The 27,897-nt window shown below is 33.7% G+C and overlaps 2 protein-coding genes across 2 annotated transcripts; both read right to left on the reverse strand.

Moving 5' to 3' along the window:
• Positions 1–235: 235 nt before the first annotated feature.
• Positions 236–7,889, reverse strand: LOC128222286 (solute carrier family 46 member 3-like). Its single transcript, XM_052931250.1, has 5 exons — positions 6,781–7,889; positions 6,385–6,482; positions 4,465–4,548; positions 3,223–3,379; positions 236–1,732 (listed from the first exon to the last, which is right to left on the reverse strand). The coding sequence occupies exons 1-5, from the start codon at positions 7,887–7,889 to the stop codon at positions 1,651–1,653; spliced, it is 1,530 nt and encodes a 509-aa protein (XP_052787210.1). The 3' UTR covers positions 236–1,650.
• A 1,308-nt stretch (positions 7,890–9,197) lies between these two features.
• On the reverse strand, positions 9,198–27,665 carry LOC128222424 (solute carrier family 46 member 3-like). Its single transcript, XM_052931410.1, has 6 exons — positions 27,595–27,665; positions 17,795–20,871; positions 17,366–17,463; positions 15,699–15,782; positions 14,423–14,579; positions 9,198–13,515 (listed from the first exon to the last, which is right to left on the reverse strand). Exons 2-6 carry the CDS (start codon positions 18,901–18,903, stop codon positions 13,434–13,436), a joined length of 1,530 nt encoding a protein of 509 aa, XP_052787370.1. The 5' UTR covers positions 18,904–20,871; positions 27,595–27,665; the 3' UTR covers positions 9,198–13,433.
• Between the last annotated feature and the right edge of the window lie 232 nt (positions 27,666–27,897).

The following is a 27,897-nucleotide window of genomic DNA, read 5'->3' on the forward strand; positions in this document are numbered from 1 at the left end:
TTGAATACCGCCCCAGCACATGTAATTTAAAGTACTATTGTATCTATTATTACTGTCGCAGGTGAATAACTATTGTAATGCTTCGCGCACGTTTACATTATTGTACCGAGAATTGACCAACGATGGATATAGGAAGTGGACGGACCGTGTTAGCATGCATCCATGAATAGGACAACATCTAACTAAAACAGGTTTATTGGTATTCATAAATACCTGAACTGGATACCCCTTGAATAAGGGATGGCTAAGTCATAACTGATAAGAAGTACAAACAAATACAACAACAAATAATTCCAACTTCGAAACATGTGACCATACACACGATGAAGCCATTAAATGCAATCGAAGGCGTGTTTTATTTATATGGATAAACAGTTTTAATAAGAGATTAAGTCGTAGATAACTATTCGATGTCTATAATTGGATATCAAGCAACATATTATTGCATAAAGCAATCTTAAAATATTTTTATTTACTTTTAAACTTATTTACAAATGTTCATGTCTTTCTTTTTTATTAAGTAGCTTATATGTACACGGCACACTTCACCTATTCAATTGCAGTGTTACATGAAATGGACGCTATTCTTTTTTGGCCTGATGTTTATAGTGCAACCTACATTTAAAAAAATATTAAACCGTTCAAACGTAATTTATCTATATAATAACCTGACATATATTAAAATAATATTAAAATTGTCGATTAAACTATGATTACCAATTTACTATTACTATTCATTATTACAATCAAGTCATTATTATGACATCATTGGTTAACATTAATACAGTATAATATTCTGCTAGAACTAAACCCCGGCCGACGTACTCTGTACAATACATTTGTTCATTAAGGGTTTTAGTTGTTTAAAGGTGCACTCTTACTCCCAAATAAGATTTACCACAATCAATAATATTGTTTTAATATTCCAAAAAGGATGAATAAATGTCGAAAACAATGGTTCTTATGAAGGATACCGAGTTGAGTTTGAAAGAAATGAGCATAAAACACAGTATTTCTACCTTATAATACTATATTAGACCACAGTCAATCGGGTAGCATTCACCTATCATTTAATAATATTTTTGCGCTTTCTGCTATTAAATACACGGTTACAAACTTGTTATCAATAATGAATATTTTCCATAAATGTCACACACACACACACATATATACAACCCCTCTGAAACAAATGTTTGAATTTGTTCCCTGAATAATAAAATCGTTTAGATATTAAAGTTTAAGAGATCAATAGTGTATGTATAATTTTAATTACTAGTTGTCCATAAATAATCAAATCTTTGAACTGGTAACAACAGGGAAACAAAAATAAATATTTATTTTGTATTTAATTTAAAATAATTAAATATTAAGATCATTAATACAGCATATCTTTACTCCGGTGAACAATTTAACAATAACACTATAATTAAAATCAACTTTCACCGCAGATAAAATTGACAGTATTCAAAACATACACACGTACAATTAAAAGGGTTAAAAGTTTTATTGTCAAAGACTATACACGAATAAAGCTTTGATATTTTTACAAACATGTTTGAAACCACTTCACTATTCACCAGCCTGAAAGCAAATCTCACAGATGTATAATATGTTCGTGATGACAAATATTTCCCCATATTTCACATCCATTCACTCATCTGCAGTAACCCTGTTGGTGATATCATCTTCCGAGTCTGTGTCTACCATAAGCCGTGAAACGAATATGTACGCTCTGGAACCAAAAACAAACAGCAATTTGGTACATAATTATGATCTCAAATCAAAGCATTTTGTTAATTTATGTATGAGCCATGTCCAGGGAAAATTGGAATCAGATTGTAAGGATTGAGCGTCTGAATTGAATTGTATATATATATTTTTTTTTTTTTTTTTGTCTTGGAATAAGCAACTTTTTGCGAAATTATCTGCAAACCAGTAATAAAAGACTGCTGCCAAAAGATCAGACTGCAGATTTTCATATTTCCGTTCGAATATTAATGTTTTATGGCTAAACGGGTAACTAGCGGTTTAAGAAAAATGCACAAAACTTTAAATTTTGAACTTAAATGTAAACATCTGCGGTCTATTTTGTCAGCCTTCTTATATGACTGGTTTACATGCATTTTCGCATAAACATCCAAGACAAAATATAAAAAAAACTTGTCTAAACGTTCAATCTGTAAGAGTGCAGCTTTAAACTTCGGTGCATTTAATAAGCAAAACTGTCATTTATTTCTTCACAGACACAATGGTTATGTACGCGAATAATAAAATATTTAAAATAAACAAAACGCTTCTTTTATACATCTCTAATCCCCCGTCCAAATTCTTATCTTGCGTTTGATATGTATAAAAATATAAAAGTCAATTTATTTCCACAAGATACAAAATTCCCTGATGCGTTTCATAAATATATTATATGAACTACACTACACTAATTCTGTCATTTCTATTTAAATACAAATACGCAGTAATTTTGAAACACAGTGTAAGCATCTACATCAATTTAAACTTACATGACCATTTTCACGTGAAATATTATTTGACACAAATAAAACAATATAAAAAACTACAGGGAAAAGCCAAGTTATATTTTTCATATAAACCCTGTTTATGGTCATAATGTATGACCCAAACGTTAATGAATGAGACATGCACACGTACAAAAACATAGACGTACAAGCACACCAAACAGACTTCACACTTCGAATTAAAATAGCTTTATCTAGAAATGATGCTTTTTGTATATTTGCTTCTTTTGATTTTTGTGGGAACATCCCAAAATGTACAAATAACCTGTTATTCTGGTAGTCACATTTCAAAAACAATTTTGTAACAAATGCAAACATTTACATACTGAATGACTATTTACAAATCAAATAAAGACTATTTGTCTTTCTATACATTTCCTGTTGGATTCCACTTACATAACAACGATTACTATATTGAAGGTCAAGGCAGCCATGATCTCGGAAACAAAAAGGTCATCAGCGCTAATGAGATGCCATATCCATACCAAACGTAATATCATGGACAATAACTCCTAAATATTATTGGTTGTATTCCACTTAAACAAATAGGTCAAATGGTCAAAGCAGCAATTATCTCTAGCACAAAACGAATCATTAGGGTCAAAACCGCTTATAAGTTGCTGTACCTATAACAACACACTAACATCACACACAAAGACTATAACTATAACTTCCACCGGATGCTACTTACACGAGAAAGATAACTCCTATCAGGGAAAAGGCAGCCATTATCTCGAACACAAAACCATTCATAATCGTTAATGTGGCTGAGTAGATGTCGTTGCTACTCACTATTCCGATCAAAGTGCATACTGTATCTAATGCCCCGATACTGGCAAACAATGCACCTGCAAATGAAAACAGTTGTAATTCGTAACTGTATTCAGTATTAATCTCGCCTCGTCGAGGCCAGCAGGCAGGCGCGGAGTTCGAGGCCAGCAGGCAGGCGCGGGGTTCGAGGTCAGCAGGCAGGCGCGGGGTTCGAGGTCAGCAGGTATGCTCGGGAGAATTTTGAACGGCCGCCACTCACGAACCCGCAGTGCGATCGCGACTATCCATGTACCGTTGGAAATATGTATTGTTGAGAACCGTTCATTGGTGTCGCGTTTGACCAGGTACCTCGGGTTCCAGGCTCGAGATTAAGCTAGTTTCAGAATTGGTGAAATAACTCATCAATGTTCGAATGTGTCCTTGTTGACAATACCAGTAGAGAGTCGTTTAGAATAGCTAACTAAGGAAGACATAGAAAGGATTAACCGATGGTAACTTACAAATACAATATTAAAATATGAAAGAACGAAAGTCATGCATGCTAACGTTTTCGTACAATTAACCCATGCATGTCCACAAGAAAACACGATTATCATACTTATTAGGAAATGAACATTAGTTCCGTGTGATTTTTCCTCCTGGTTACACAATTGCATTTATTCAGTTAACATCTGGAAGTTAATGCATAGCATGAAATAAGTAAAGTAAATGCATAACATGAAATAGGTATATTTAATACATTACATGGAATAACTATAATTAATTCAATACATGAAATAAGTATACTAAATGCATAACATGAAATATGTATCCTTTAACTTAAGTTAATGCATTACATAAAATAGCATACTTAATGCCTTACATGAAATAAGTATAATTAATGCATTACATGAAATAAGTAAACTTAATACATAACATGAAATAAGTATACTTAATGCATTACCTAAAATAAGTATTCTTAATGCATTACATGAAATAAGTATACTTAATGCAATAAATGAAATAGGTATACTTACTGCATTACATGAAATATGTTTACTAAATGCATTACATAAAATTAGTATACTTAATACATTACATGAAATAAGTACACTTAATGCATTGCGTGAAAAATGTAGATTTAATGCCGTACGTGAAATATTTTAGGAGTAATTCCATGTACCTTGTTTGTCAGCAGGCGTCAAAGACGACATCAGACTGCGAATCATCAGGATAGGAAGTCCGGAAGTGGCACTAATAACGGGGACTGAAATGTTCAAGGTGAATACTGTTTACTCTATAAAGAGTTTATATGGTTGAATACCGTTTTAGTGTTTGTACGTTTGTATATGTACTAATAGCATTTGTCTATACATACACTGACAATAATACAATTGTAACTATTGAGATTTAACGATGGAAGCTGTTTCCAAAGGCCTTCTATATACTGTTTAGAGGCGCACTGCCTAACGTGCGTTGTTAAAGATTCACACTGCCTTACACTTTATAGAAGTACATTGCCAAACAGACACTGTTAAGAGGAAAAAGGCCGTGTATACACTGTTTAACGGTAAACGACCTTGTAGACAATTTTTGAGGCACAAGACCTGACACACTTGGTTAAAGGCACAAGGCCATGTAGTCACCGTTTAAGTATACATGGTCTTGGGGACACTGATATTTGATTAGATATATTTGTGTGAGGCAAAAAAGGTACAAAAGGGCTGTAGTCGACAGGGGCATATATATTTATGGACAGTTATTAAAGCCAGAGTAATGGGGTTTTATATACATACGCGTATTGTCTGTGACAAAACAAAGTTTCTTTTGAATATCGGAACGATTATAATTGTTTTCTGATCTCAGTATTGTATATTTTGCTTATTCGATATATAATACCGTAAACAAAGGCGAAATATGCAAAAAGCAAAATTCAAGACACACCAGAAACAAACAATACTTAAATAGTATATTTAGTGTACAGAGCTTTTGCATTAAGACATCTAACAAAAGATTATCCTTTAGAAATAAATTAAATATTTTTTTATTGAATGCGTATCGCAACGGATTTTTTTAAGATATTTAGTTTTATTATTTACAAATCGATGACTGTAAAATATATCAATGTTAAATACTATACTTGCTTGTTACTGCATGAGACGCGGCATTACCGCAACAAAGATATCGGTTGAGTAGTTTTCATTTAATGCGTTTATCAACGGACAAATAAAAGTAACATGTTTACTCGTTGTTTCATTGTACCAGATAATGATGTTATATATAAAATATAGCCGGTAGGCGTACAGTGCTGTATATTTAATAACCACATAAACAATGATCCCTTTATGGTATTTAAATGCGGAAGGGAATATGTTCGCTAAACTGTCACCACAACCGCATTTGTATAAGGATGCATGCTAAAATGCAGTTTAACTATTAAATCCTATATGCTGTACAAAGGATATTGCAAACAGTTAAGTTACTAAAACAGCATACAAACGCATTTGTTTAAAGCGTGTGGTTATCAAAATAGCCAGCACCGAACAAACGTACAGTAAATCTAGCGCTTAATGTCCGTTATGCTGAGAAGGAGTTGATCAAGGATGAACTATTTCCTTTAATTCAGCTGGGTTTTTTTGTGAAACATTGTTCTGTCATGAAGATGAAGCTGTGGGATGTCCAACTAATGTTCGGACGGGCTGTCTGAACTGGGCTTGCCCACACTATTGATTGTGTCCGCTATTTTTTTTTCAGACATAAGACAATATTTACCAAGCATATTAGGTCAGAGCAAACTGTAGATGAATCTGTACTTTGTATCGTAAAACCTATCTCATCCGATAGTTCGTTGAAACACAAAAATATTCACTGGTTATTTGCACAAAAAAATCTTTGTCATTCAAGTACTGCTTTACTTCAATGAAATTCTTCAAACCTTAAAAACCACAGCCATAACACATAAAGCTTACGTTCTTTCTATTGCCATGGGTGATTAAGATTATAACATGATGAATCCGTCGACCCAAAGGCAATGCTTCGACTTTTCTTCATAAAAACCAACAACAAAACAGACAAACTTAAACGAGAATGTTACAGGACTCACCTAACCAGATGATGGACTGTTTTGCAAAACCCTCCACAACATACGAGGCAATCCCGATGATTGTTCCAAGCATGGCAATAATGTCATCTGTCATACATCTAAATAAACGAAAACATATTGTACAGCACATATTTCATTTGACCCGTGTATGACAAAAACATTTTAAAGTATATGAATGATTTAAAAAACGAAAGATGTACTTTTCTTTGATTGTCTATCTTAAACTTTAAATAATAAGAAATAAATACTCTAACCAACTGGACTAGTATGAACAATTGCCTAAGTATTAATATAAACGATAAATGTTGTGGTATATGACCGGAAAAAAATGCAGATATTCGTTAAGTTTCTGCATGGTAGAATGCAAAAAAACTCTTCTCAAAGAACGTTTAATACTTTTGTAAAAGGTATGTGCCAGCAACTCCAAACACAGACGCTGTAGAGATTTTCAGGGCAGCAAACCAACCAATCTTCTTGGAAGACCAACAAAATGGCTGCCCCATCTGGTACAAAATCTCCATTCCTCCTCGATTAAAGTACGGGATGGTCAGAAACAGGAAGCTAAGGACTAGTAAGATATACTTCATTCGTTTCACTCTGGAATCGTTTGTGAAATAAATCTTAAAGGCTTCTAGAATGCTAAGCATTGCACGTTTTACTCTTGTTGAAGCTGTCAAATGTACTGTTTGTGACCCTCTGCGTTGCTGAATGTCATTAGTTTCAGGGACGAAAAATAGAACAATCAGAATCGCAATTATAAGTAAGCATGTTGCCGTCAATGAAGGCCAAAAGAATCCCGCTGCTTCAATAAAATAACCAGTAATCATGGACGCTGATGTTACGGTAATTCCTACTAATAGCTCCATGGAAACAATTGCGAGTGTTCTGGATTTGTCGGGTGCAGTAATATCACAAGTATAAGAATATATCATTGCAAGAAAAGCAATATACGATCCTGTTAGACTGTCGAGAGCTTTACCGATTATTATAAAGTATAAGCTCAGATTAAAGTATGAAACCACCGAAAAAGTTCCATTGCTTACGATTGCGCCAAATAGTGTCAAGTAAAAGCCAAACTTTCGTCCAAGTATGTCCGACAATGACACCCAAATTATATTTCCTACAATCGCAGGCACAAGTAAAGCGATAGCGTAATATATAGTCCATTTTGCAGTGGCTCTTTGGATTTTCAAGTATATCTGGTAATTTGGATCCGAATGGTTGACATTCGCACATGCGTTGTAAGTTGTGTTTAAACTGGATGGGTCGTGTCTTGTGTACTTTTCTTTAAAAATGTGTCGCGTATACTGAGGCAACAGAAACATATACATGCCTCCTCCTAGGAAATAACAAAAGATAACAGGTAAAAGCATGCATCGACGCAGGGTAAAGCCTAACTTTATATCATTCTGAACGTCCGTTAAAGTTTCACCCCCATTCTCTACAAGAAGTCGTGTTGTTTCATTCTCTGAACTAAGTAAATCACCATTTATTTCTACAGCCATGTTTGTATTGGCTAAGAAATAATAAAACAATCTATTGTTTATTTCGCAGAATTCCGAAATCTGCTTATTTTTGTGTTGATTTTATCCAAATGGTGTAGGCATGTGTCTTTATATTGTGTATCTAAACATTTACTTGTGCTATTCATTCAAATAAGTGTTTGATGTTCAAGATAGGCATCAGCGTTTGTTTGTAATTATACTTTATATCAAAATCCAACTCCAAGGATATCCCTTTTTATTCGACTTAAATTTTTTCTTCTTCCGGTCCATGCGAGCTTCCGATGCCACTGTCACAATTGGTGATCCATTTCAAACAATAGGCCAGTACTCTCCTTGTAAATAATGCACCTGTTAAATGTATTGGCACATAGGAAAGTAGATACAGCATTTACGTGTTCATTAGAAAACTCATACAGCACTAGTATCATCCAGTCAATGAATAAAACTTAATATGTCTAAAGAAAACAACGTATAATTCATATTTGAACTTAAAGTTGTAGCATACAAAATGCATTTATTCGTTCCAGATGAAATATTCTGACACATAACTCCACAATTAAAAAAAATCCAGTTAAGACAAGCATACAACTCAAGCTTTATTTCACAGGTAATGTACTGCTTGCCGTTATAAGTAAGATTTTAAATTAAAAGTTTTTGCAGGAAATAACATTGCTTGTGCTGGGAACTCCTGTCATTTTCCATCAAAAGCAAGATCGGATGTATATGGACGGTTTACAATGTCAGAAATCTTTACACTTTAGTAGATCACGTAGTAATTTCAATTGAGTAGTAATACTTAATCACTTTACTCTTGGGAATCCTAATTATTTAAGTAATACTTTAATTAATTGGCAAACAGTTTAAACTTTGATATACATATGTACAACAAACATGTAAAACACTACAATTACTTAACACCATTATTTAAAAATGAACAAACTCCTTCCACTGATGTACCGGCATACATCCGAGGTTGTTTTCGATGGAAAATGGCTGAGGATTTTCGATTAATAAAAAAAAGTTTCTGAAAAAAATCCACAAAGGTACGCGATATAATTTGGCATATTTTAGTATGTAGAATCACAAAATCGTTTAATATTTTATATCACGTATTTTTAGTATTAAAGCTGAAGGAGTGTTCGGTACTCAAGACCCTGGGTTTGTCTGGCCTAAATAAAGCGCATCAGTACTGGGTTATTACAGTGGAAACTGACGCGACAATGATTCACACCAACTTACTGCAATCTGCACTATCGAGCTAAATAAAATCAGTATAAATCAATCAAAACATGGAAAGCATTGCAGGTCAGTCATTTATTTTTCATCAGATCAAATTATAAAATGCATTGAATGCCTCAAATTTTACTAAAATACAATGAATCATACAAAAGAACGGAATTGCATATATCTTAATATAACATTAAAAAACATAACAAGAAATGGATAAACAGTATAATCGAAAAATGTTAAAATAAATAAAGTAAACATCAATTCCTGTAATTTGCAGCCCTCTTTGTGCAAAAAATACAAATTATATTCTTTATAACTTAAATATCAAACAAAATGGACAAAAATGTAGGCTGTTTTACATACAGAATTTCAAATATTTTTAAAATTGTAAATGTTTATTGTTTTCTCTCCATAGGAAAGTGACGGATTATCACAATGCCATTTGAATATATGTGATGAATAGTTCGTGCATATGCCTTCATCAACAATTTGCGAAATAGCTAGTCTATACATTTGACGTTGTACATGACGTCGATGTCATTGACGTCACGATCGGGGAACATTTTTTGTACACATCTCTGTACACTTTACGTTCAAATCGGCTGCGCCCAAGATGGACAGAGTAAAAGTGTTTCATAAATTGCTGATGAAGGTCTATACCCGATTATTTTTATCTATGTATGAACACTTCTTAGTAAAAAATGATGACCCAAGCTCTGACAATGAAATCGATAAATAGTTATAATTACAACAATATCCAGCACCCAGAAAATCTTAATACAGAGGGATAAATAACCAGTTCTTTAACAAAATTCGAGGCCTTAGCTCAAAAAGGACGCAAATCTCCAAATTTATATGAAAATTAGATCCCCTTCCATTGAGCCGTTAACGAGAGTTATGACTGTTTTTCGCTGAGCCCTCAATATTCTGTTGCTAATTATCATCTATATACAACATACAAATACAACCACTATTTTTAAGCACGCGACTTTAAAAGCAAAACAAAATTTACGACAATAAGCTTCATAACCAGTCGTTGCAAAAGTGAAAATATTTGATTGGTTTAAACATAAAGTTAACATGGTTATACGTGTTCAAAATTGCATAATACAGATCAGATTGGTTTTAATATATTGTCAAGAAGGTTTATATGTGATGAACATTTATAGCTCAAAACAACTGAAATTGGTTTAATCATAGTTATTGGTTTAATCATAGTTTACAAGGTTTAGACGTGTTGAACATAAATCGCTCGAATCAACTGAAATTGGTTTAATCATAGTTAACAAGGTTAAGACGTGTTCTATATCGCATAGCTCAAAACAAATAAAATTGGTTTAATCATAGTTAACAAGGTTTAGACGTGTTCTATATCGCATAGCTCAAAACAAATAAAATTGGTTTAATCATAGTTAACAAGGTTTAGACGTGTTCTATATCGCATACCTCAGAACAACTCAGATTGGTTTCAAAAAAAGTCAACATGGTTTATACCTGTTCAAAATTGCATAATTAAGATCCGATTGGTTTTAATATTAAGTTAACAAAGTTGTATACGTGTTAAACATTGCACATCTCAGACCAACTCAGATCGGTTTGAATATAACATTAAAAGGTTTATACGTGTTCAACATTGCACATCTCAGACCAACTCAGATCGGTTTGAATATAACATTAAAAGGTTTATACGTGTTCAACATTGCATAGCTCAGAACAACTCAGATTCGTTTGAATATAAAGTTTACATGGTTTATACCTGTTCAACATTGCATTGCTCAAAACAACTCAGATTGGTTTGAATATAAAGTTAAAAGGTTTATACGTGTTCAACATTGCTTACTTAAAACAATTCAGATTGGTTTTAACAGAGAGTTAAAAGGTTTATACGTGTTCAACATTGCTTACTTAAAACAATTCAGATGGGTTTGAAGATAGAGTTAAAAGGTTTATACCTGTTCAACATTGCTTACTTAAAACAATTCAGATGGGTTTTAACATAGAGTTAAAAGGTTTATACGTGTTCAACATTGCTTACTCAAAACAATTCAGATTGGTTTTAACATAGAGTTAAAAGGTTTATACGTGTTCAACATTGCTTACTTAAAACAATTCAGATTGGTTTTAACAGAGTTAAAAGGTTTATACGTGTTCAACATTGCTTACTTAAAACAATTCAGATTGGTTTTAACAGAGTTAAAAGGTTTATACTTGTTCAACATTGCTTACTTAAAACAATTCAGATTGGTTTTAACAGAGAGTTAAAAGGTTTATACGTGTTCAACATTGCTTACTTAAAACAATTCAGATTGGTTTTGACAGAGAGTTAAAAGGTTTATTTTGTCAACATCATTACATGGACAGCAGAACATTGTTGTATAAGATTACTGTATGAAAAAAAAACAAGAAACAAAAACCCAGAATACATTAATTATAAGAATACTGAATGAAGAAGCAAGAAAAAAACAAAAAAAAGAAACCAGAATACATAAAGTATAAAAATACTGAATGAAAAAGCAGGAAACAAAAACACCCAGAATACATTAATTATGAAAATACTTAATGAAGAAGCAAGAAACAAAAAAGAAACCAGAATGTATTCAGTATGAAAATAATGCATGAAACAGCAAGAAACAAAAATACAGGCCAAATGACTTTAAATAAATTTGGTGAGAACGTCAGGCAAGTAAATATATAAACAATAAATAAAAAATATCATCAACGGCAGTTTTTCATATCAATAATGTGTTAAAAGAAATTCAAAATTAGATATGAATATTAGTGCAAGATCTCATAAATATAAATGACTTTAAAAAGTATTTTTTTTATAACTTATTGATATTGACAAAGATATTAGCGCTGCACTGTCACAGATTGACCGTTTTGACAACTTTTTATTGTTTTTGTCATTGAAAGAGCCAAGTTTTACGTGTACGTCAGAGAACTGGTGATATAAGAGTGCTGATAAAAATGTAATATTTACGCTCGAAATTTGATGTTTATGATTAAAATGGTAACTAACGCTTTAAGAAAAATGAACTATTTGGCAGCTTTCCGACCAATTGAGATCTGTTTTATTGTGAGTTAACACATATGTCTGAATTGAAAGCATTGGTGCAAAAATCAGCTGACTCTTAGAAACAATTGTCAAATTTGTCAAACTGTGAGAATGCAGCTTTATAGACATTTCATTTAGATCAACAGTTGCTTCTATACCGGAGTTCGGTTTTGAAACACTATAATATGATATATAAACCAAAAACATAAAACTGACCGTCTACCGTAGAACAAATATATTTAAATAAATGTGGTATTATAGTATTTATACAACCCCTCTGAAATAAATGTTTGATTTTGGTCCCTGAATATTAAAAATGTCAAAATATAAGTTTTAAAAAAATCTATTGAGTGTGAATAATTTTATTCATTAATTGTCCCTAAATAATAAAATCATTGAACAAAAAAAACAACACGAAAAACAAAAATAAATAAAAAAATAACTAATTTGTAGAAATAAATAATAAGATCATAATTTCAAGCAAATCACTACTCCGGTTAACAATGTAAAAATAAAACTATAATGCAAATTAAATCAACAGATAAACTAAACTAGTATAAATAAAAAAGTTTTAATGTCAAAGACAAAACAAGAATTGAGCTTTAATATTTTTACAAACATGTATTTACAAGGGCCATTTTCAATAAATATCGAAAGACTTAAACAGTAAATTTCTATGCATGACCCCGACTTACAAATTGCATCATTCACCAGGGCCCCTTTTCAATAAAAATCGGAAGGCTTTAGATCGTAGCTTTCTAGGCGTAACTCCGATTGACAACGGCATTGTTCACGACGGCCCCTTTTAAATAAGGATTAGAAGGCTAAAGATCGTAACTTTCTAGGTGTAACCCCAACTTGGGCATAACTGCGTTTCAATAAAAGTATGTAAGGACATTAATAACATAGATTCTGCTCGTGACTTTGCGAGGGTATCTGAGCACTCTTAAGCAGCGAACGTTCTTCGACTAAGATATTGTATTGAAACGGGACCCGGCCATAAGACAGTAAGGCTTAAGAGCGTTTATTCGCAGGCGTAAACTCGTTTTGGTCAATACAGATACCCGTAAGAACAGTTTTGGAATGTATTCTGCCAGTAACTATACGGGTGTTCTCGAGCACTCTGATGCAGCGGCAGGCTAAAGACTTAGATATCTTAATGAAACAGGTCCAAGTATATCAGCTTAAAAGAACATCCCATACATGCAGCTGTCTTATATGTTCGTGATTACTAATAATTCCCCATATTTCACATCCATTCACTGATCTGCAGTAACAGTAATGGTGATATCATCCCTCGAGTCTGTGTCTTTCATAAGCCGTGCTACGAATATGTACGCTCTGAAACAAGATAACAAACAACAAATTGGTACATATGTATGTAAACTAATTTTGTTCGTGGAAATAAATGATACTAATATGAAATAAATATAAAAACAATTCCCAAAACATCAGATCAATCCATTTGGTGTTAAAGACGCACAATTGAGGTTGTTTCATTTTTATTTTATTACAATGCATTATTATGTTGAACTTTAATGATCACAACTAAAAGATTCCAAAGAAACATTATTGTACAGCAAAATTAAATCTGCGCACAACTCATTGTTTCTAAGCAATAACTCAAGTACATCTATTGCTCTAGAATGTTTTTTTTTAAATATTGCCTGAAACAATTCATCAGACAAGACATCATGTGAGTAAAAAACGGGGTTAAAAAAAGCGTAGAGTAAATTTAATCATACAAAGACCTTATGCGTTGAAATGAGTTAAGATTGGGGTTGAAATTCGACTCGAGTCTTGTTGTGATATCGGGGTTTGGTAGCCGCATTTCAAAACAATTTCAGTAAAAAAAACATGAAAAAAACTCATGATCTCGAAATTCCCCTTCCCACTAACTTTATACATATATATATACTCAAATACTTTGAACTAATCGAATCCTGACTGTATATACATGTATTCCTATGTTTGCCATGTCAGGTTCAACTTAAGAATAAAGACTCAAATCAAGGTCAAAGCAGTCATTATCTCGAACACAATATGGCCAACGTCGCTGAAGAGAAGCTATACCCATATCAAACGTTTACTTATGGCATATAGGTCCTAACTAATATCTGGCTGCGTGCCATTTTCCTTAAAAAATGACTACGATAATGATCATCGTCAAGGAACAATTAACTAGAACATAAATCAATTCATAAAACACACACAATTAAAGATTGAAACCTCCGCTGATACTACTTACACAAGAAAAATAACACCTATAAGGGTAAAGGCAGCCATGATTTCGAACACAAAACCATTCATAATCGTCAGAGTGGCTGAGTAGATGGCGTTGTTGCTCACGGATCCTATCAGAGCACATAAGGTCTCCACTGCACCGATACTGGCAAACAACGCACCTGTAAATGAATTGTATAGAATTGTAATTCGTAAGGAAGAACCAGTGTAAACAATTGTAATTCGTAAGTACACTACCAACCACGCTCTTAGCAGGTTTTAGCTATGCGCCGTGGTATTTCCTGTCCGAGGACGTTACCTGATTAAAACTCTATTTTTTTTACAATACCCACGATATAAGCATATCGCACGCCGTTCATTACAATAATATGACACGCGTTCCCCCGCATCGTGGAGTCAACGCTTTACGCGGCGTTGCGAGGAGTTTATTAAAGGAAATCAAGGTAGCTGTTCGGAAGTCTTACACGGTAGCAGGAGATAAACGTGGTGGTATGCGTAGCAACCGCGTTGGATACCACGGAAAATATCCCCGGGATTTACCGCAATGACGCAATCTCGCGCGTAGTAAGAACCGGTGAAAACAATGATAATTCCTCAGTAAAATTGTTATTCGTTAAGAGGAACCAGTCTAAAAAAATATTTGTTCAGTAAAATTGTTATTCGTTAATAGGAACCAGTCTAAAAATGTTATTTGTTCAGTAAAATTGTTATTCGTAAATAGGAACCAGTCTAAAAATTGTTATTTGTTCAGTAAAATTGTTATTTGTTCCGTAAAATTGTAATTCGTAAGTATGAACCAGTGTCAGAACTTGTGAAAAAACCCTCAATGATTGAATGTGTCGTTGTTGACAATAACTTTATTTTGTCGTTTAGAATAGTTACTTACACATAGAAAGGATTGATTAACCGAAAGCCGGCTGCTTACACATTGCACATAACTCATATGATAGAACAAGTCATACACGTTTACACTTTCGTACAAGTACCCAATGTATGTGCATATAAAACTTTAATAGCAAACAAAAAAAAATACATAAATCGCAAGGTTTTTTTCCCTCCAGGTAACTCAACTCCATGCAACAAAGAGCGCCATAAAATCAAGGAAGTATTTTTAACGAAATCAAGGAAGTATTTTCAACGAAATCAAGGAAGTATTTTCAACGAAATCAAGGAAGTATTTTCAACAAATAGAAATACATGAATGTCACCCGCTTCTTCATTAGGGAAAACAATTGCATGTAAAGTATTTAAGAAGTATGGGTCGATCACATTCCACTTACCTTGTTTGTCAGCAGGTGTCAAAGCCGACATCAGACTGCGAATCATCGGGATTGGAAGTCCGGTAGGGGCACTGAGGACGGGAACTGTTATGTTCAAGGTAAATGTAATTTATTAAGAAATGAGGAATCATTAAATTCCATAATAATCTATAAACGTTTGAAAATGAACAGACAGCGTTTGCCGATACACACACTGATGAAAATACGTACATACACTGTATAAAGACAGACTGACACTGTATATAGGTACAATTCCTTTCAGACACTGTACAGAAGCACACTGCCTAAGAGACACTGTATCGAACACGCTGCCTAACAGACACTGTATAGAAGCACGCTGCCTAACAGACACTGTATAGAAGCACACTGCCTAACAGACACTGTATAGAAGCACACTGCCTAACAGACACTGTATAGAAGCACGCTGTCTAACAGACACTGTAGGAGTACGCATATAGGGACACAGTATAGAAGCACGCTGCCTAACATACACTGTAGGAGTACGCATATAGAGACACTGTATAGAAGCACGCTGCCTAACAGACGCTGTAGGAGTACGCATATAGGGACACAGTATAGAAGCACGCTGCCTAACAGACACTGTAGGAGTACGCATATAGAGACACTGTATAGAAGCACACTGCCTAACAGACACTGTAGGAGTACGCATATAGAGACACAGTATAGAAGCACGCTGCCTAACAGACACTGTAGGAGTACGCATATAGAGACACAGTATAGAAGCACACTGCCTAACAGACACTGTATAGAAGCACGCTGCCTAACAGACACTGTAGGAGTACGCATATAGAGACACTGTATAGAAGCACACTGCCTAACAGACACTGTAGAAGTACGCATATAGAGACACAATATAGAAGCACACTGCCTAACAGACACTGTAGGAGTACGCATATAGAGACACTGTATAGAAGCACGCTGCCTAACAGACACTGTAGAAGTACGCATATAGAGACACAGTATAGAAGCACATGCCTAACAGACACTGTAGAAGTACGCATATAGAGACACTGTATAGAAGCACATGCTTAACAGACATTGTAGGAGTACGCATATAGAGACACAGTAAAGAAGCACGCTGCCTAACAGACACTGTAGGAGTACGCATATAGAGACACAGTATAGAAGCACGCTGCCTAACAGACGCTGTAGGAGTACGCATATAGAGACACAGTATAGAAGCACGCTGCCTAACAGACACTGTAGGAGTACGCATATAGAGACACAGTATAGAAGCACACTGCCTAACAGACACTGTAGACGTACGCATATAGAGACACAGTATAGAAGCACACTGCCTAACAGACACTTTAGGAGTACGCATATAGAGACACTGTATAGAAGCACACTGCCTAACAGACACTGTAGGAGTACGCATATAGAGACACAGTATAGAAGCACGCTGCCTAACAGACACTGTAGGAGTACGCATATAGAGACACTGTATAGAAGCACACTGCCTAACAGACACTGTAGGAGTACGCATATAGAGACACATGGCCTTGCTGACATTGTTTAGGTGCATAAGGCTTATGAAACACTGTCCATGGACACAAGGTATAACAAACGCTCAACACAGCTAAATTTGAAGCCTTGTAGTTTCTGCAAAAGACAAATATTTACAGAGAGAATGTTACAGGACTCACCTAACCAGATGATGGAACCATGTGCGAAACCCTCCACAACATAGGACGCAATCCCGATGGCCGTTCCCAGCATGGCAATAATGTCATCTTTCATACATCTGTATGAACAAAAACATATTGAACAACAACTGTTGCATTTGACCCGTGTATGAAGAAAAGCATGTTGGGAAATACATTATTAGATATACAGATGTTTAAAGAGAACTAAAGATGTACATTTCTTTGAATGTCAGTAAGTTTAACTTTCAAAATTAAATACGTAAAACCAAACTGTGATAGTAATAGCAAATGTCTGGATTACAGTGAATACTAATTTTAACGATGTTTTCATTGGGGTTTTTTTACCGGAAAGTGTAGATATTTGTAACAATTCTGAATAGCAGAATAAAACCTTAACAAATAAAACACTTAAAAATAAATGTTAAGTACCTCTGTAAAAGATATGTGCCCGCAACTCCAAACACAGAAGCTATAGAGATTTTCAGGGAAGCAAACCATCCAATCTTCCTGGAAGACCAACAAAATGGTTTTCCCAACTGGTACAAAATCTCCATACTTCCTCGGTTGAGGTATGGGATGGTCAAAAACAAAAATCCAAGGATCAATAAGATGTACTTCAGTCGTCTTACTTTGGAATCGTTCGTGAAATAAAACTTGAAGGCTTCTATGGTGCTAAGCATTGCACGTTTTACCCTTGCTGAAGCTGTCAATTGTTCTGTTTGTGAACCTCTTTGGTGCTGAATACCACTAGTTTCTGGGACGAAAATTACAAGAATCAGAAATGCAGCTGCAAGTAAGCATGTTGCCATAAATGAAGGCCAGAAAAATCCCGCCGCTTCAATAAAATAACCTGTATACATGGACGCTAATGTTACGGTTAGTCCGAGTAATAGTTCCATGAACACGATTGCAATTGTTCTAGATTTGCCGGCTACAGTTATATCACAAGTATAAGTGAACATCATTGCAAGAAAAGCAGTATATGATCCCGTTAAGCCGTCGAGAACTTTACCGATTATTATATAGTATAAACTCAATTTATAATTTGCTACTAGTGCAAAAGATCCAATGCTCACGATTGCGCCAGCTATTGTCAAGTATAGGACAAACTTTCGTCCAAGAATGTCAGACAATGACGCCCAAACGATGTTTCCCACAATCGTAGGCACAAGTGAAGCGATTGCGTAATATATCGTCCATTTTGCAGTTTCTCTTTGGATTTTCAAGTATATCTGGTATTCGGGATCCGATTGGTTGACATTCGCGCATGCGTTGTAAGTTGTGTTCAAACTGAATTGGTCGTGTCTTGTGTACTTCTCTTTAAAAACGTGCTGCGTATACTGCGGCAACAGAAACATGAACATGCCTCCTTCTAGGAAATAACCCAAGATAACAGGCAAAAGCATACATCGACGCAGGGTAAAGCCTAACTCTACATTACTTGGAACTTCTGTTGCAGTTTCATCTCTGTTTTCAGGAAGAAGCGGTGTGCTCTCATTCTCTGAACCAAAAGGTTCGCCCTCTTTTTCTAATTCCATATTTGTATAAGCTAAGAAATACTAATTCAATCAACCATTAATTTCGCTCTATTCCGAAGTCTACTAATTATTATTCTGATTTATCCAAATGGTTTTAGCAAGTGCCTTTTATCGTGTATCTTAACAGTTTCCTTGTGATATTTTCATTAAACGGTCTCAATTTTCAAAAGTCCGATAACAGGTGTCTATTAAAAGACATCTATAACACTGGAACAATATCTGGTACATCCAAGCATTTAATGTTACAATCAATTCAGTGACTCCATTTACTTAAACAATATTATTTCATTCAATTCAATGTTCAATGTTTAAACAAATAGTATTCACTACCTCAATCTCCATTTCATTTTCTCACAACAACTGATATTCTAAATGCAGTTCAATCCACTTTTAAAACAAGTGTTTCAAATTCAAGAAAACCTTTAAGACACTACGTTATATCACAAGTAGACGACACGAATGGAACGAAGGCCATCAAGTCATAATTGAGCATTGAGTCATAATACAGCATTCAGAATAGCTCATTATGTGCACGAGTGCAGAATTAATTTCCTTAGTTTCGGGTAGTTTGTAGGGTTTAACATTATTAAACCGGGATGTGTTCACATGTATAAGGATACTTAAACGTTCAGAGTGAGCTTAAAGTTTTTTTCATTGTGTAACACTTAATGTCTTCCGTTTTAAAGTATTCAGTGTTTTTATAACTTTATTGTACTTATTGATAGAAGGAGTTTCATTTCTTGTTCATGTTTTTTTTACTAAAAGTTATCATAACCAATAAAAATTGTCAAAGTTCTGTGTATTTTAGTTATAAGTTAGTACCCAATTTGTCTTCATGGTTCGGTTTTATTTTGAAATCGTGTTTGCAAGTAACTTGTGCATGTATTCAAATCCAATCTAACTGAAACTTTTTGCAAGTTCCGCGGTTGAGATTTTCGGACATGTGACCTGTGACGTCATTTGAATGTTAAGGCATTCCAAAAAACCTGGTTTTTCACTTTCGTTTTCCGTCCAAAGCTCAAATCAAAATCATGTCCATGTAATCATATTCAAATTAGTATTCAATATAGCCATACACAAACGCATTTAAAAGTTCATGACAATGATGTGGATAACATAGACAGCTGCAATCTTTCTTTAATCTTTCCTTTTTAAGAGCGTTCTACTTATACTCAGTCACATGCACGTTTGTAATAATTCATTCGTTGTTAAGGATGAGCGTTTTGTCAATGTGTCTTCAAATCATTTCATTTAATACTTTACTATCATCTGCAGTTTCCTTTGGTCGTTTTTTCTTCAGATTTTTTCATATGCATAAATTCACAGTTGTAAATTATTTGTTGTTGAGGTTAAGCACAACTATAAATACATCTCTGTCCGTTCTTTTCTACAGTTCCATAGCACGAACCTCTACTTACAACAGCGTTCTTTGAAGTTTATATTTCTTAAGCTTCACTGTATAAGCAATAGGTAGCATCATGCGACTTGATAATTTTCTTTCAAAAAACAAACTACTCCACTGTTTCCTGTAAAACTTTCACTGAACAATGCTAAGATTTTTTTCCTTGTAGTATGTCCTGTATCATTGTGACCATATTATCTTTTTTCTGATGCATATCATGTTTTGTCAAGAAACTTTTATTAAAACATTTACCACAATTATGTCTGCCTATCCGTTGATCTCTTCAAAATGTTTATGAAGCGTATGCAGGTCTTTCGTATCAAAAATATCCAGTTTGTTGACTGTCCATATTTCAGATTTTCTAGTTTACTTCATATCCTTGTGCCAGTGGTCATAACTGTATATAACTAGTATATGTATATAATAATGGTCTTTCAATTAAAATCCAAGGGCGATCCTTTCAGAGCAAATATCACGAATCTTGAGTCATATTTTGAGATCCATTAGACATATCAGGTAAAGATCTACTGTCCTTTACTCTCCTGTCAAACAATAAAACGGCACATCTGAAAGTAGACACAAGATTCTTGTTTAATAGGTTGTAAAACAATACAGCAATACATAGTATCATCATACCAGTGTCTTAAACATGATATATCGAAAGTAATCAAATGCAATAAATGCAATAACGTTTTACCGTCTCGTCTTTGAGTGAACAGTTAAACAAGTATATATGATTCATATTATGTAAGGTCAAGTGGTAATAAATAGAGTACATGTATATACGTTCCAGATGTAATGTTCTAAATTATAACCCTATGCTTATCATCAGAGGTCCCATTTTATAACTCGTGTCTAAAATCGTGAGTTTAAAATTCGTCGTAAATTTGCTTTGATGGAAAATCAAATTTAATGAATTAAGTTCAATACCTATCGGATTTTTTTGGTAAAAAAACTTGAAGTGAATTAAATGATCGATGTACAACTTAACTCAAAATCTAGTTCAATGTACATGTCAATCTAAATAACTCAAAGTTAACTATATACAATGTAACTCAAAATTTAGTTAAATGTGCATGTTTATCCAGAAAACTGGAAGTGACCTAAATGATCGCTATATAATGTAACAGAAATTCTAGTTAAATGTACATGTATATCCAGAAAAAAAGTCATTCTACCGTAAATCGGTCTGACTGAATATCGAAAGTTTTGTTTTCCATAATAACATGAACTGTCAAAAATGTACCATACGCATGTATACGAAAACCTAGTCCATACAAGCAGCCGCTTCAGAGTCTTTGATGATTTTGTTTTTGTTTTGGCGACTCTACGCTACGGGAACATAATGAATGTCCCAATGTAATGTTAAAAAATATCCCTTTACGCTCATTATTGTGACTTATGAAAACCCCGCTGGATAGGTATTACAAATAACAAACATACCAACATCCTTAAGAACATATTTGAACATGTTAAAATATATGTTGCATACACAAAGATACTGCCCTACATTCTAAATAATTTCGTGTTGCAAACTTCTAGTGACAGTCACGAGCATTCGGAACTCCTCGGCCAATTTTTCAAAAACAACCTCGGATGTATGCCGGAACATCTGTTGAAGTAGTCCGTATTCTTTTTGAATAAAAGCATTAATTAAATGTAGTGTTTAAGAGTTGTATTCATTGCTCTCAGTTTAAATTGATTGCCAGTGAAGTGTATTATTGCAAACATAATTACGATTCCCAAGAGTTAAGTCATAAATTTTAACTACTAAATAAGATTACTACGCGATCTATTTGCAGCGGACTTAAACGTACCACTTTTTAAGTATGTAAACCGTCCAAATACATCCGAGGTTGTTTTTGAAAATAATGGCCGAGGAGCTCCGAATGAGTCACGAGCTCTGAAAGTGCCCGATGAACGATCTCGCTGATACAGGTCTGCTCATTAATGCTTAAAGGTGCCCTCTTACTCTCAAATTAGCTTTAACACAATTAATACAAATGTTTAAATACACCAAAAAGGATGAATAAATGTCGAAAACAATGGTTCTTATGAATGATACGGAGCTTAATTTGGAAAAAAGGTGCAGAAAACACAGTTTTTCTACCTTATGAGACGAAAGTGGATCACAGTAAATCTTTGAGCATTCACCAATCATATAATAATTTTGCGTTTTATGCTATTGTACACACGGTTACAATCTTGTTATCAGTAATTAATATTTTTCATAAATGCATTATTTAGTTTATCAGTCAAAATTTATGTTTTTGATATGCATGTGTATGAACTGATTTTGAATAAGAGGGTCACTTTAAGCAATGTACCTGCTCATTAATGCTTATCTAAATCAAAATGCATAGTCAGGTACATAGTTTGATAGCTGTATACCTAAAATAAACAACGAAAATTCAGTCAAGACAGGTAAGACTAATATCTACAAACATTACATTCAAACTTAATCTAAAATCTAATGTAAAACTTGCCTTTTTACGATGCATTTGATAATTTAGATTAAAGTCTACAAACACCCAATCCAAACTCAATCTAAAATCTAATGTAAAACTTGCCTTTTTACGATGCATTTGATAATTTAGATTAAAGTCTACAAACACCCAATCCAAACTCAATCTAAAATCTAATGTAAAACTTGCCTTTTTACTATGCATTTGACAAGTTAGATCAAAGTCTACAAACACCCAATCCAAACTCAATATAAAATCTAATGTACAACTTGCCTTTTTACGATGCATTTGATAATTTAGATTAAAGTCTACAAACACCCAATCCAAACTCAATCTAAAATCTAATGTAAAACTTGCCTTTTTACGATGCATTTGACAAGTTAGATCAAAGTCTACAAACACCCAATCCAAACTCAATCTAAAATCTAATGTACAACTTGCCTTTTTACGATGCATTTGATAATTTAGGTTTAAGTCTACAAACACCCAATCCAAACTCAATCTAAAATCTAATGTAAAACTTGCCTTTTTACGATGCATTTAATAATAAAGATTAAAGTCTACAAACACTCAATCCAAACTCAATCTAAAATCTAATGTAAAACTTGCCTTTTTACGATGCATTTGATAATTTAGATTAAAGTCTACAAACACCCAATCCAAACTCAATCTAAAATCTAATGTAAAACTTGCCTTTTTACGATGCATTTGATAATTTAGATTAAAGTCTACAAACACCCAATCCAAACTCAATCTAAAATCTAATGTAAAACTTGCCATTTTACGATGCATTTGATTATTTAGATTAAAGTCTACAAACACCCAATCCAAACTCAATCTAAAATCTAATGTAAAACTTGCCTTTTTACGATGCATTTGATTATTTAGATTAAAGTCTACAAACACTCAATCCAAACTCAATCTAAAATCTAATGTAAAACTTGCCTTTTTACGATGCATTTGACAAGTTAGATCAAAGTCTACAAACACCCAATCCAAACTCAATCTAAAATCTAATGTAAAACTTGCCTTTTTACGATGCATTTGATAATTTAGATTAAAGTCTACAAACACCCAATCCAAACTCAATCTAAAGTATAATGTACAGCTTGCATTTATACGATATATTTTAATTTCAAAGTTTTGGCGGGAAATAACATTGCTCCTGCAGATTCACAGAAGTATCACTCGAGGGCCTTCTTGTAAAAATTATTAAACTCATTCGCATAAAGCTCTTGTTTTAACTTGTCACGCAAATGATTAAATGTGCTTGGAGTCACTCAGTACATACATGTACATGCCATATTTCTTGAGACCATTCCAGGGGAATTGACTTTTCTTCAGAATTCTAGGGAGTTTGAGCATTTTTGTTCAAAATTTCACCTGCTTTTTACGGAATACTGGGAAATCAAGAATGTGGAATGCGCATAATTTGCTATGCAGTCTCATACAATTTTTTAGAATTACATGTTACGTAGGATTGGGGCTCAAAATAAAGGAATACACAGTATGCAATGGGGAATCAAGGGTGGGATTACACAGGAAACTACAGGAACAAACGAAGCAGCAAAGAACTGACCATGATGAATGTCAAGTTATAAATAAATGATCATACACAAGACACCAAAAAGATTGTACACGTATACATTATGCATCTGGTGAATATTAAGCCCAAGACATCTCAATTGTCACTATATAAGAGACAGCTCTATAGCGAGCCGGTAGAAAAACCAATAGATATGCAAGAACTGGTAACACCTCTAATTTGGAATTGGATTTTGCTTCATATTATGGTACCAAGGAAGTTATTTAATTATTTTAGTTGCTGAGTGTATTGTAACATATACAGCACAAATATGCTTTATGCATTTGGAGGAGATCAAATGCATGGCCTCTAATGCTTTGCTGGCTGACCATCAAATTGATTAAATAGCTAGCTTCATAAACCAGTCAGTATACATGTAACAGTATGTGGCGCTATATAATAATAATTTTATTATATAATATTATGCAATACCAGGTCACAACAGTACCACATACACAACCAAACAAGCAAAGCATGAACATGAAAATCCACATACACAAATGTACAATGAAGATAACATCTGTAAGATTGATATTATTCAATGCTAAGGGCAATACCGGCTTAAAACATTCAAGGAAAATTATACTATAATAGATTATAAACTGGTTTGTTTGCGCACAACCACATCACTGACAATAAAATTTAAGCCTGAGGATAGAAAGGCAAAACCTCATAACACAATTAAATTAAACAACCTAAGTCATATGTCTTGTCATTGCTCAAAATTATACTCTTTTTTTCCAAAACTTTGAATCAATAAATCCTTTATAATGTTGTTAGGCGACTATAAATTGACTGCTAGATTTTCATCCCCGCCCACACCCTAAAATCTTTCCAGCTGCTCCTTAAATTTCAGTTCAATAAAAATATTGAAATTGGCCTTGTATTTGCGTATCGGCCTGGTACTGTCCAAGAATGGCTTATATTCATACTTATATTCATACCAGCCAGTGTCAATGTAAACATTCACCTGTAAAAATGGAGAATTGTTACAATGGTGTTTGTGGCTCATCTAGAGAATCATGTATATGGTCTCTTATGCAATAATGAATTTCAATGATGAAATAGTAAGTTATCAAAGAAAAAGAAAATAAGCCCCCCCCCCCCCACCCCCATTTACTGTAATACATAAAATTTTGGATAAAAATCTAGCAATTAATTTATATTGGCCTTATTTAAATTTAAGGAAAAACCAGCCCAAACCAATCACAAGAAGAGCAAAGGAAGAAAATGTTTTACATTCTTTATAAATTATTATGATGCTTTAAAGGGACTCGCTCATGTTTTGGCACCAAAAATGAGTTTTTCCATAAATGCATCTAAAAAACAAGTATTTATATTTTAAATTATACATCTCTTTGATACTGAAAGAGAAGATAAAATAAAGTATAAAATACAACCCAGTTGTAGACTAGTAGTAGTGGGGAGCAAACTCACGCTGGTATTTTTTTTCTCCAGAAAACTGATACCATATCCACTCACACAAAAGGATAAGTACATAAGCTGACAGATATTTTAACCTTTATTGAATACATTGGTAGCATCACTTGATAATGTATATCAACCAATCATGCTACAGCATTTTGCTGAATCGCATTACTAACATTGTTCAAAATCATTTGTTGAAGAATTCTAGCTGTCAGTATCTTAGTTTTACTTTTAACACTGTAATGATTTTATTTATTTGCCTTTGGTATTAAAAAAATCCAAAGAAATTGCATTTTAACAAAACATGAAATAGCCCCTTTATCCAATAATAAAATGAAGATTTACAGTAGCAAATAAGGGAGACGTTAAATCACTTCAACCAACGTCTTAAAGACATTTTGTCACGCAGTCAGTTTGTCTTGGGGCAATTATATATATATATATATATATTATTATATATATATAAAAAAACTTTTATTTCGCATGAAATGCCTTTACAGTCATTGTACAGAAAATACTGTGCAAGTGCATAGATAACTGTATGCAAATACGCAGTTGTGTAATGAAATTTTGATAGGTCAAAGTTTTTGTCATACAGAAAAACCTGAATAAGGAATTTGAAATAAAAACTGAAGGGGTTAAGGGGTTGCTGCAATAATGAGCGATTAGGAAACTCTTCTATTATTTTGACATTGCTTTTGTGTTCCAGTAACTGTGTCTCGAGTCTGCCATAGTAAAAAAAACCCATCAAAATGCTGATTGACAGCCATTTAGGTGGACTATAGTAGGGGGTGAAGTAGAAGTCTAAAATAATAGACGTGTTATACAGGATTCTTCCAATCCCTAACGTCTAAACGGGTTTGTGCAAAAAATAGGGGGGTTTGAAAAATATTGAAATTGTATTAAGTGAAGTATTTTATGGTTGAAATGGATAATAAAGGTTTATATTAATATTTTACCATGTAAGTGCAAAGCTATTTGGCACAAAACAAGCATTTAATGCATTAAAACACATTATTTACCTTTCCAATAATACAAAAGTTGACTGACACAGACAACAATTATGCCAAGCGGAACAACTCGGCCCAATTGTAATAATTCGGCCACCTCTGATAAGCTTGGAGATAGACCCCATAAATACAATTGTAACGACTTGGCCATGGCCGAAATGTTCCGATTGTTGTAAAATTGTGAACTGCAGCTTTGCAGGTGCCCTTCATGTGTATCACTATGTTTTGACAGAATGAAATGAAGAAAACCCCGTCAAACTCATAATTATTCGTTGGATATTTATTTTTTGTGTACGGAACTGATATAAAATTACATTATCTGGTATTATTTCTTGTTTTTATGATATTTTATAAAAGCAATATGCTTTAACCCGGAATCCCGATCAGAATAACTACCCACTTTTCGTATAAAACAATTTGTACGTGAAGGATTTGCTATATATTAAAAATCGTAAAAAAAATCTGTCAACGTACAATTATTTGGACTTGGGGTGAAGGGCTTAATATGCTGTCCGTCATCAATCTGAATAATCCTAAATAGCCCATAGTGTCCGTAGTGTTAAGCCTTAACTTAACTAGAGAGAATGCAATCAATGTGTTGGTAACGTTTGACAAAATGACACATCGTCACATACTGTGTACATGATCATGTGTTTCGTTTAACAGTTTATATAATAACTAAGTTTAACAAAAGATTCAGAAGTCTGTGCCCAGAACATGCTTACATATTTCATGTAAATATCGTAAGTTCCACGTAATTTGCTGTGCAACCAATACATGATTCAACAAATCAACACATACCTTAGTTTGTTTCTTTCATATGCAACATCATTCTGTTTGTTTACATTTTGCTGGTTTCACTTCCTGATAAAACCGGGAACCAATGCCCAGGGAACCATACTTTTCTATAACCCGGTAACCGGATACTGAAAGGCCCCAAACTTTTTATTTTCCCTTCCTAGACTCAGGTAGATTAGTTATAAGACTACAAAACTCAAAGTAAAAAATAACTTACACCTGGTGAACGTGTATGCTTGGTCAATTAGACAACAGCTTTGAGCAAATCGTAGACTTTCCCACGAGAAAACATAACACCCTGGATAT

The sequence above is a fragment of the Mya arenaria genome, chromosome 16, assembly GCF_026914265.1.
Source record: "Mya arenaria isolate MELC-2E11 chromosome 16, ASM2691426v1".
NCBI lineage: Eukaryota > Metazoa > Mollusca > Bivalvia > Myida > Myidae > Mya > Mya arenaria.